Consider the following 12,003-nt stretch of genomic DNA (forward strand, 5'->3'; position numbering starts at 1 on the left):
GTCTTTAAAGGCTGATCAGTATGTTAATGACATTTTTTGTTAGTCTCTAAGGTGCTGCTAGACTATTCATTGTTTTTTAAGTTTTTCCAGTTACAGGCTAACACGGCTACCCCTCTGAAGCAGTATGTTAATGACGGATATTATCGAGTGGTTGTTTAGCACAGGGCGTTGGTCCATATTTTTCTCTCATCCTCCTAATAAAAGATACCAGAATGTTGTTTTCTTTTTAGTGGCGTGTGCTGTCTAGTTTCATTTCCACAGTCAGTAGAGTTACTCTAGATTTACACTGAGGAAATGGAAATCAGATCCTGGCCTTGAGAGTCCAGGACTAGACCTATCATTCAGGTGGCACAGGGATCACACAGGGCATCAATCTTAGAAACGTGACTATTAAGTACATAGGTCTGGAACTATAAAGGGAGGATGTTTTCCTCTTTGCCTCAGAACTAAACTTCTTTCAGTAATAGTGTTTGCAGAGCAGTGTTTTTACTTCATAAAATAGATTTAATTCTTGCAGAAGGTGCTTTTGCACCTTGAGCAGCTGATACCAATTTCACTGGCAATAAACTTGTAAGAAGTTCTACTACCTAATTAAGGCATCATTTCTAAGCTGTTCTCTCACATAGACAAGTTGTACCAGCATGACTTTCCCAAATCACTGTTCTCATGAGGAGAAAGGCTGACTGCAGAAAACCCCTCAGAAACAGAAACAATAGTAGAACAGGAGTCATTTTAAAACAAATAATTGGTTTGGTCAGTCACTTCAACTCTTCCACATTTCAGATTAAGTTTTCACCCCTGAAATTTTTATTCTTTTAACTGAAATGGTGCTTACTCAGGTAAAACACAGTTTTGTCTGTGAAAGCAACCCTTTTATATATTATTTCATGTGGAAAATTTCAGTGTGTCTTTGTAACCAAGAAGGCTAATGGCATATTAGGGTGCATTAGGAGGAGCATTGCCAGCAGATCTTAGAAAGTGACTATTCCCCTTTATTAGGCACTAGTGTGGCCACATCTGGAGTATTGAGTCCAGTTCTGGGCTCCCCACTGTAGAGAGGATGTAGATGCACAGGAGAGAGGCCAAGAGAAGGCAACAAAAATTATTAGGGGTTTGGAACACATGACTTACTAGGAGAGCCTGAGGGATTTGGACTTATTTAGTCTACAGAAAAGAAGAGTGAGTGGGAATTTGATAGCAGCCTTCAACTATATGATGGGGGGTTCCAAAGAGGATGGAGAAAGGTTGTTCTCAGTGGTGGCAGATGACAGAAGGAGGAGCAATGGTCTCAAGTTGCAGTGGGGAAGTTATGGGTTGGATATTAAGAAAAACTATTTCACAAGGAGGGTGCTGAAGCACAGGAATGGGTTATGTAGGGAGGTAATGGAGTCTCCATTCCTAGAGTTTTTTTTAATCCTGGGTTGACAAAGTCCTGGCTGGGATGATTTAGTTTGGATTGGTCCTGTTTTTACCAGGGAATTGGACTTGATGATCTCCTGAGGTATCTTCTAACCCTAGGATTCTATGATTATTCTAAACTTACACTAAAGCTGCCAGCAGTTTCATGGGTTTGACCCATGACATTTGCACATCGGATGATGCAGAAGCAAAGGATGCCAACGACTCTTAAGCTCTGTCTATACTGCAGCCGTTTTCTGCAAAAGCTTATGAAAATGAAGTGTGGAGTAAAATATCACCACACTTCATTTGCATAATTAATTAGCAGCCATTTTTGTGCAAGAGGCTTTTGTGCAAAAACGAGCTGTGTAGATGGCTCCTTTGTGCACAAAACCCCCCTCTTGCTCAAGAGCCGTTCTTCCTCATTTTTTCAGAGTTTGAAATCTAGAAGCTTTTACTAATTGGTTGAGCCTTAATCAGGGAGAGGGGCTATCAGGCAGTCCAGGGCTTTATAAAGGAGTGAGTCAGTGACCAGGGAGCTTGTGAACAGAAACTGTTAACAGGGAGTTTGGAGAGGGAGTTGGGAAGGGAGTAAGATACACTTGCCATTCTTTAACATCTTTTCACTACACTCCTTCCCTTCAGGGAGGCATTGAATAACTACTGAGGAATCTCTCAGGAGGAAGGTAGGTATGGATGGTGATAGGTCTTCTGTTGTTAGCTGCACAGCATGTGCCATGTTTGTCTTCCTCCTGGAAGAAAGAAGGGATTTCATCTGCACTAAGTGCAAGCTGGTCACCATTTTGGAAGAAAAAATTAGAGGACTTGAGGCCCAAGTATCGACCCTACGTTCTATCAGAGAGGATGAAGAAGACTTTCTTGATAGAAGGCAGCATTTAATCCTGCAGCCACAGCAGGCTGAAGAGCCAGTGAGGGCAATATAGGACAAGGAAGAAAACTAGAAGCATGTAACCTCTAGAAGGAGAAGGCCAACTCAGGTATCCCCATTCCTGCAGAGGTAAGTAACCACTTTCAGGCTCTCTCCACAGGCACTGCAGTGGAGAATTCTTTGAGAGGGACCTCTCAGGGAAGAAATCAGAAGGGAACACCATCTACCGGAAGGCATGGGATGCGTAGTCCTAGGGATGGGGGTTCCACAACCACCACTCCCAAAAGAAGACGGGTGGTGGTGGTCAGGGCTCCCTCCTAATAGGGACTGAGTCATCCATCTGCCGTCCACACCTGCAATCTCGAGAAGTGTGCTGCTTACCGGGAGCTCGCATTCAGGATGTGACCGAGAGTCTTCCGAAAGTGATTAAACCTTCAGATTGCTACCCCTTCCTGCTTCTCCATGTGGGAACTAACAATACAGCCAAGAATGACCTTTAGCAGGTCACAGCAGATTATGTAGTGCTGGGAAGAAGGATCAAGGAATTTGAAGCGCAAGAGGTGTTCTCGTCCATCCTTCTGGTTGAAGGGAAAGCTCTGGATAGGGATCGTTGAATTGAGGAAGTAAATGCATGGTTGCGCAGGTGGTGTCGGAGAGAGGGCATTGGTTTTTTAGACCATGGGACTGTTCCAGGCACAAGGATTGTTAGGAAGAGATGGGATCCACCTAACCAAGGGTATGTCTACACTACCACCCTAGTTCGAACTAGGATGGTTAATGTAGTCATACGAACTTGCAAATGAAGCCCGGGATTTGAATTTCCCGGGCTTCATTTGCATGTTGCCGGGCGCCGCCATTTTTAAATATCCGCTAGGGCGGACTCTGTGCTTGCGGCTACATGCGGCACAAACTAGGTAGTTTGGACTAGGCTTCCTATTCCAAACTACCTGTACGCCTCGTTCTATGATGATGGCGCCCGGCAACATGCAAATGAAGCCCGGGAAATTCAAATCCCAGGCTTCATTTGCAAGTTCGTATGACTACATTAACCACCCTAGTTCGAACTAGGGTGGTAGTGTAGACATACCCCAAGAGAGGAAAGAGCATCTTAGTGGGCAGGCTTGCAAACCTAGTGAGGAGGGCTTTAAAATAGTTTCGTTGGGGGATGGTGACCAAAGCCGTGATGTAAGTGAGGAAGTCGGATACCGGGAAGAATCACAAGGAGGAACAAGCAACAAAGGAGGACCCCTGACTCGGATGGAGAAAGCAGGGCGATCAATTGGTTATCTAAGGTGTTTGTACACCAGTGTGAGAATCCTGGGAAACAAACAGGAAGAATTAGAAGCCCTGGCCCAGTTAAAGAACTATGATTTGATTGGAATAATGGAGACTTGGTGGGATGACTCACATGCCTGGAGCACTGTCATGGAAGGGTATAAACTGTTCAGGAGGAACAGGCGGGGGAGAAAAGGAGAAGGAATTGCATTGTATGTAAGAAAGCAGTATGATTGCTCGGAGCTCCAGTACTTAGAGGGAGAAAAGACTGTTGAGAGTCTGTGGGTTAAATTTAGAGGTGGAAGCAACAGGGCTGATGTTGTGGTTGGTGTCTGCTATAGACCGCGGGATCAGGTGGATGAGGTAGACAAAGCTTTCTTTGGACAACTGAGAGAAGCTTCCAGATCACAGGTCCTGGTTCTCATGGGTGACTTTAATCATCCTGACATCTTTTGGGAGACCAATACAGTGGTACAACAGACAATCCAGGAAGTTTTTGGAGAATGTTGGGGATAACTTCTTGGTACAAATGCTGAAGGAACTGACCAGCGGCCATGCCCAGCTTGACCTGCTGCTCACAAACAAGGAGGAACTAGTAGGGGAAGTAGAGGGTGACAACCTGGAAAGCAGTGATCATGAGGTGGTAGATTTCAGGATCCTGACCAAAGGAAGAAAGAAGAGTAGCAAAATACACACTCTGGACTTCAGAAGAGCAGACTGACTCCCTCAGAAAACTGATGGGCAGGATCCCTTGGGATGTTTACATGACGGGGAAAGGAGTCCAGGAGAACTGGCAGTATCTTAAAGAAGCCTTATTAAAGGCACAGGAAGAAACCATCCCGATGCGCAGCAAGAAAAGCAAATATGGTAGGCAACTAGATTGGCTTACCGGGGACATCCATGGTGAGCTTAACATAGAAAGGAAGCTTGCAAGAAGTGGATGACTAGGGAGGAGAAGCCCTAACTTGAATTAGCTGGTAAACCTCATTGCAGGAGGAATAACAGCTAATTCGATTTAGGGCTTTAATTCAGAATCCCTTTTCACTGCCATGTGTAGACGCTGGCAGTTACTTCGGGCTAGTCAATTTCTAAAATGGCGACCAGCCGGGAACATGCTAATGAAGCACGGGATATTTAAATCCCACGCTTCATTTGCAATTTCGGTCACCCTCATTAGCCTCCCTCGATCGAAGTAGGGGGCTAGTGTAGACATACCCTGAGAGATTTGGGTTTGTTTAATCAGCAGAAGAGAAGAGTGAGGGGGGATTTTATAGCAGCCTTCAACTTCCTGAAGGGAGGTTACAAAGAGGATGGAGAGAGGCTGTTCTCAGTGGTGACAGATGGCAGAACAAGGAGCAATGGTCTCAAATTACAGTGGGGGAGGTCTAGGTTGGATATTAGGAAAAACTATTTCACTAGGCGGGTGGGGAAGCACTGGAATGGGTTCCCTAGGGAGGTGATGGAATCTCCATCTCTAGAGGTGTTTAAGTCTCTGCTTGACAAAGCCCTGGCTGGGTTGATTTACTTGGGATTGGTCCTGCCTTGGGCAGGGGGCTGGACTTGATGACCTCCTGAGGTCTCTTCCAGCTCTATGATTCTATGATTTTGGAGAGATCTTGCTGGTTGCTTTTGGGAGTAGTGCAGGGCCAAGGCAAGGGGGAGCCTACCTTAGCCCCACTGCACCACCACCCAGGAGCCACATGAGGTAAGTAGTGCCCAGCTGGAGCCCACATCCTGAAGCCCTACCCCAGTCATGAACCCCCTCCTGCATCCCTAGTCCCTGCCCTAGCACCGAGCACCCCTACATCCAAACACCTTCCCAGAGCCTGCACCTAGAACCCCCTCCAGTACCTCAACTGCCTGCCCCAAGCTCAGCTCAGAGCCCCTCTCACACTCCAAATCCCTTAATTCAAGACCAGAGCCTGCACCTCAACCCTCTGCCCCTGCTTGGTGAAAGTGAGTGAGGATGGGGGAGGAAAGGAGGACGGAGAGAGCAGGGGCAAGGCTTCAGAGAAGGGGCACAAAGGAGGCAGGGGCAAGGGTATTTGGGTTTGAGGTAGATCCTGGATTGCACCTAAATTCAAAAAGTGATCTCATGCTTAAAATGGTTGACTGGATAACTGTATTCAACACAGAAGATCTCAAATTTCGTTACAAATTTTAATTGAGCTTTTAATTTACAGTATAACTTTTCTGATAATAGTGCCAAGAAATTACTGTCATTTCAGTCCATTTCAGTATGTTAATTTGTGCTTTCCATTTTGTTTGGTTAGTTATGTACTTGTCACTGATAAACGGTATCAGAAAAAGGACTCTGTGATCAGCTCAGTTCATACAAAAGTAAAAGGTGTGGTTCAGGCTGACTCAAGGATCTGGGACACAGCAGAATACACTATTCCTGTGCAGGTGAGTCTCATTTTAAGATCAGTGCAGTGTCTGACTTCCATAGACATGTGTAGTTGTTTTGCCAGTCTGTATCTTTGTCCTATTGCTTAGTGGGTATGTCTAGACTGCAGGCTTCTTTCGGAAGAAGCTTTTCCTGAAGAGCTCTTCTGAAAAAACTTCTTCTGAAAGAGAGTGTCTACACAACAAAAGCGCTTTGAAAAAGCAGTCTGCTTTTTTGAAAGATTGCATCCACACTGAATGGACACTATCTCACATTTAGGCTGTGATTAATATGGACAGAGCGGCCACCAGGGCACCTGTGCTTTTTCCTTTTTCCTCTTCTTTCAAAAAAACACTCTCTTCCCTGCCCACACACGCCTTTTTCCAAAAGAGCTTTTTCAGTAAAAGGCTTCTTCCTCATAGAAAGAGGTTTACCAATGTCAGAAAAACCCTTCTGTTCTTTTGATTTTTTTTTTTAAAGAATGCATTTGCAATGTGGATGTAAGTGAAGTTTTTTCAGAAAAACAACCATTTTTCTGAAAAATCTCTGCAGTGTAGACATAGCCAGTGGCTTTAGCATATCAACAAGAGAAACAGTGGTATTTGTGGGCATGAATTAAGAAGGCTGTAAATTGGAAGCATTAACTTTTAAGCATGGAAAAAGTCATATTAAAATTTTCTTTTTGTGGAGTTTTAAGAAACTCAGTGTTTCTACCACAAGTCTTTTTAGATTTTACTAACAGTAGGGAAAAAATCAGTTTTGGTATAATTTCACTGAAGTTAGTAAAATTATTCCTGATCGTCCACCAGTTTTATACTTGAAGAACATGGAGCTAATCCTGATTTAAACAGGTCTGAGTGAGACTAGAGCCAAGGGCATTTGTCTGTAGTGATGTCCCCCTGGATTAACACAGGAGTGACAGGTATCAGAATGTTGCACATAATATTTAATTTCTGTTTTCTTTCTGTTAGGGAATAGACTCTTTTTTCGTGATAACCAACATAATTACAACAGAAAACCAGGTTCAAAATATTTGCCCTGAGGTAAGTGATTTCCTGCCTGTATAATGTAGCATTCCTTGGCAAAAGTAATCCATTGCAGCCTCAAATATTAATTAATGGTTCATCACTATGGTAGTTCTGTACAAGTGAACATTGTCTTCCTCTGCATCTTTATTTCAGCCTTCGTGCTACAACTAGTCTAGTTACACTCCCTTTTCCCCCTCCACCCTCTTGCTTTTTCTCAATGAATCAACTTGTGTTGGTCTTACACCAAAGACCCTGCAGCCAAACCTGAGCTTGGGTCATACTCTCTCCATGCATTTATTCTTGTTCATCACATTTTGATTCACCGCTAGTATAAAGTGTAACTAGGAGGAAATATGGATTAGATAATTTTTACCAGCTTCTTTGCAGGGATTATAATTCTAAAATGGATCATGGTTGGGTCTTTTTCTTTTATACATAGTCAACATTTGTAGCCAATTGCAGTTCTCTTAGGCATTCATTTATATAGTTAGTAGCAGACTTACCTGGAATTGTCTGGTTCCTTCAGCGCAGGAGGTTGGTGGTGTAGGGTGTGCAGGACTCTGGACAGGGCCTTGGGGTTGGGGAGAGGGAACAGTGAAGATTGGGGAATGAGGCTTAGGTCAGGAGATCCCATCTGGTATAGGGATGTGAAAGGTTAATCGGTTAACCAATAAGCATCACCGTTAATAGCCTTCCCCTCATCTACCAGGGATCCTTTTCTCTCTCCCCAGTCCCTCTGGCTTCCAGGGTTCCTTTTCTATCTCCTCTCAGATACCAAGGGTCACTCTTATCCCTCCTGCCCCTTCCCCAGCTGCCAGGGGCCTTTTGTTGTTCCCCATTCCATGCTATGACCAAAGGCTGGGAGTGAGAAAAGGTGTGGGGGAGGGGAGCTATTTACTTGATATGCTGGCAGGCAAGATGGCGGAGCCTCAGTCTTGCTGGCCACTCCCTTGGTGTTACGGCTGCTCCTAGTGGACACTCTGCAGGATAGCTCTCCCTTGTGGGCTCGCTGCCCCCACTGGCCACTCTCATATCATACCGTATATTCCGGCGTACAAGACGACCTCTGAAGTTAAAAAACATCCCCCAAAAATCGGGGGTCGTCTTGTACGCCGGATGCCCCGCCGCCGGAGCCCCTCCGCGGCTTTGAAAGCCTCGGGGGAAGCCGGCGGGGGGGGGGCATCCCAGGCGTGCATGGGCTGCCCCCCCGCCGGAAACCTCCGCGGCTTTGAAAGCCTCGGAGGAAGCCGGCAGGGGGGGCATCCCAGGCGCGCATGGGCTGCCTGCCCGCCGGAGCCCCTCCGCGGCTTTCAAAGCCTCGGGGAAGCCGGCGGGGGGGCATCCCAGGCGCGCCTGGGATGCCCCGCCGCCGGCTTCCCCCGAGGCTTTCAAAGCCGCGGAGGTTTCCAGCGGGGGGGCAGCCCATGCGTGCCTGGGATGCCCCGCCGCCGGCTTCCCCCGAGGCTTTCAAAGCCGCGGAGGGGCTCCGGCGGGCGGGCAGCCCATGTGCGCCTGGGATGCCCCCCCGCCGGCTTCCCCCGAGGCTTTCAAAGCCGCGGAGGGGCTCCGGCGGGGGGGCAGCCCATGCGCGCCTGGGATGCCCAGCCGCCGGCTTCCCCCGAGGCTTTCAAAGCCGCGGAGGGGCTCCGGCGGGCGGGCAGCCCATGCGCGCCTGGGATGCCCCCCCGCCGGCTTCCCCCGAGGCTTTCAAAGCCGCGGAGGGGCTCCGGCGGGGGGGAGCCCAGGCGCTCCTGGCGGCTTTGCTCCCGGTGCCTCTGGTCTGCTGGGGACCATCTCCAGCAGACCAGGGACACCGGGAGCAAAGGAGGCAGAAGGGCGCTGGGGTATAAGATGAAACCCTATCTTTTAATTAAAAAGATAGGGGGTCGTCTTATACGCCCAGTCGCCCTATACGCCGGAAAATACGGTAACTGTCCAAACAGCAGCCCCTCCCGTTGCACGTTATGGAAGTTTGTCCTTTTCCTGGGGCTTCCAGTAGTCCTGGTAGAACCACACCACAGCGTGGCTTAAGTTAGGAGAAGAGGAAGCTGCATTCCAAATTTGAGGGCCCTAGCTCTTACCGTTTAGGACTTTTTCAACAAATAGACTCTCAGACAGACACACACACTAAAATCTATATAGAGATTAAAAGAGACCTAAGTTCCGAGAAATTAGTTGACTGTCATTGGCTGCAGTATGTATGTGCTCTTAACAAACAAGAAACTAAACAATCCACTGTAAGACTGGCGTGCATGTCATATGATAGGTGAGAATCAGTGATTGCCAAATGGAAAAGAATTTTAGGGATCAGAACAGAAATGTTACTGCAAACCAGTGGAAGTTAAAAACCAAAAGGGATCCATGCCTCTTTATCTGATCTGTTCTGTTTTACAGTTTTGATGTACAAGATAAACACAGCAATTATTTATTACATAAAAACCAAATTTGTATGGACAGCGATCTGAGGCACAGAGACACAAAAATGCATGCCATTTTAACCACTTTCATTGCAACAGAGAGACCACACATGTCTTTTCAAGTCAGGCATTTGCACGTGCAACTGGGTATTTAGACAGGCAGTTATGATCGTTGGATGTGAAAGGAGAGCATGCAAATGCATGCACATTTCTGAATATACAAGTGTGTATCAACTGTTCAATTAATTTTTTTAAAACAAACATATGTAAAACACATATCAGACTATTCTTGATGAGTGTGAAATAGACAAGTAAATTCCATGCCACTGTTAGACATAGCCGTATCTTACAGGTCACATCTAAGCTTGTCAAAAGCTGGTATTCTATTTTCACTATGTGATTTCATCTTACTGTTTGTAATTTCTGTATAGAACATTTTACAAGAGCAATAGAGTGGTAAATAGCTATAATAGTCTTTTATGTTGCTTTATTTTTCAGTACCCCATTGCCAAAGCTATCTGCTCTTCAGATGTGAGTTGTATAAAAGGACACACGGACTCCCAGAGCAATGGTACACATTTAAATTTTAAAACTTGTAGCAGGTGGTGAAATGCAACTGTCTTTTGGTTAATAATTATTAGAAATTGTGGAGTGTCATCCTTGGAAAGTTTGCAACTTTAGAATCAAATTCTGCTCTGAGATATACTGGTGCAATTCCTACTGGCAATTGTGTATGCATCTCTCTGACTAGGGAGATGAACCACCAAGCACAGTGGGTGGTAAGGAGGGAGGCATAAAGACAAATGTGGGAGTCCGAAACAAAAGGAGCAGCAAGAAGAATGACATGAAAATTCACTCACCTGGATTTTTTTTCCAGTTTGTGGAGAACTTTAACAACAGGTGGGAATGGGCAGGAGGTCACAGGGAGGATGAAAGTAGGAGGAGGGGATACAAATCAGTGCAGTAGAGCCCACTCCTGCAGTGCTTTCTACAGGTGTAATTCATGTTGAAGTCAGTGACAGTTCTGACTTAATTACTTTCTACCAGTGTAATTCACATTGAAGGCAGTGACAGTTTTGATGTGTGACTGAAAGATCAAGCACTATTTAAAGGCTATGTTGTCTCTGATACCATCAGAAAGTCTATAAGTTTATGAGCCAGCCACGTCCTACCTTTTTAAGACACAGATAGCCAATAGGAGTTGTTTCCAACGGTATAATAGTTAGCCTATGTTTCTTTGGATGCATGATGCCACTCCATAATCTGCTGTGAGAGTATTGTAGCAGAACACTCATGCTTTAATTTGCTTATGTTGTTGAATTAAGCTTTTAATGAAGATGTAGGTATTCTTCTAATTTTTTCTAATTCCTTCATCCACATCCGACATGTCCAGTATTGAGAGGGGTAAGAGGAGGAGTTGAGCGTTGTCTGTGTGTAGCTGAAGTGTGGATCTGATAGCCCTTCCTACAGCTAGTTCATCCTGCAAAGAGCTGCAAAAATCAAAACTTATACTCTGATTTTAAGGTGTCTGTTCTACCTGTGTATAGAGATCCATTAATACTTTGAAACTGTGTTTTCCAAAGGATGGAGTCTAACCATTTTTGTGAGTTCAATAATAGCTAACTTCTCCTCTGTACAGGAATTCAGACAGGAAAATGTGTGAAATATAATGCAACAATTAAAACCTGTGAAGTTGCTGCGTGGTGCCCTGTGGAATCAATGAAAGGTGCCCCAGTGTAAGTAAACGTGTATGTAATCACTAAAGGCTAGATCCTGCAAACCAATAGGATCTGAGGGGGGTTACTCAGCACCTAAAGGGCCCGTGGAATCTTTGTTTGTTAAACAGTTGTTTCCTACCCATCTCTTAATATTATTAACTCTTATTTTTATAAATTAACTACCAACAATGTGCTTGTATTGGCTTCTTCTCTCTGATCTTGAAGTGAAGTAATAAGGCCAAGCTTGTGACATCACAGTTTGTGGTCATGAGAACAATTCTAGATGTCACAGATTTATCATGGATTCTCTGCAGACATTTTGATAATGAGTATGACACAGAAAAATGTAGCAACCCTAATAATTAGGGCCCTACCAAATTCGTGATCCACTTTGGTCAATTTCACTGCCATATGATTTTAAAAATACTAAATTTCATTAGTCCAGATATTTAAATCTGAACTTTCATGGTGTTGTAATTGTAGGGGCCCTGACCTAAAAAGGACTTGTGTGAAGGTTGCAGTACTTTTTTCCTTACTTCTGCACTGCTGCTAGCAGCCGTGCTGCCTTCAGAGCAAGCCAACTGGATAATGACTGCTGATTGTTGGTAGCCCAGCACGGAAGGCAGAGCTACCATCAGCACCAATGCAGAAGTAAGGATGGCTTTGTATGCTATTTCCACCCTTACCTCTGTGCTGCTGCCTACAGAGCTGGGCCCTCAGTCAGCAGCTGCCACTCTCAGGCCACCAAGCTTTGAAGGCAGCGGTGCAGAAATAAGGGTGGCAATACTGCAACTCCCCCTAATATAATCTTGTGACCCCAACCCTTCCAAATCCCTTTTGGGTCAGGAGCTCCCCAATTGCAAAAATGCTGGTCTCCCCCAATAAATCTGTA

General features: G+C 45.4%; 1 protein-coding gene across 3 annotated transcripts in view; it reads left to right on the top strand.

Annotated features, from left to right (window-relative positions):
* P2RX7 (purinergic receptor P2X 7) overlaps positions 1 to 12,003 on the top strand; it is a 44,027-nt gene that overhangs the window by 300 nt on the left and 31,724 nt on the right. For all 3 annotated transcript variants that reach the window (XM_006135168.5, XM_006135169.5, XM_075898602.2), the window contains exons 2-5: positions 5,836 to 5,968; positions 6,920 to 6,991; positions 9,892 to 9,964; positions 11,033 to 11,129. In XM_006135168.5, coding sequence (XP_006135230.1) covers positions 5,836 to 5,968; positions 6,920 to 6,991; positions 9,892 to 9,964; positions 11,033 to 11,129 — 375 coding nt within the window. The remainder of the gene's footprint in view (positions 1 to 5,835; positions 5,969 to 6,919; positions 6,992 to 9,891; positions 9,965 to 11,032; positions 11,130 to 12,003) is intronic.

This window comes from Pelodiscus sinensis, chromosome Z (assembly GCF_052426305.1).
Source record: "Pelodiscus sinensis isolate ZL-2025 chromosome Z, ASM5242630v1, whole genome shotgun sequence".
In the NCBI taxonomy this organism is placed as follows: domain Eukaryota; kingdom Metazoa; phylum Chordata; order Testudines; family Trionychidae; genus Pelodiscus; species Pelodiscus sinensis.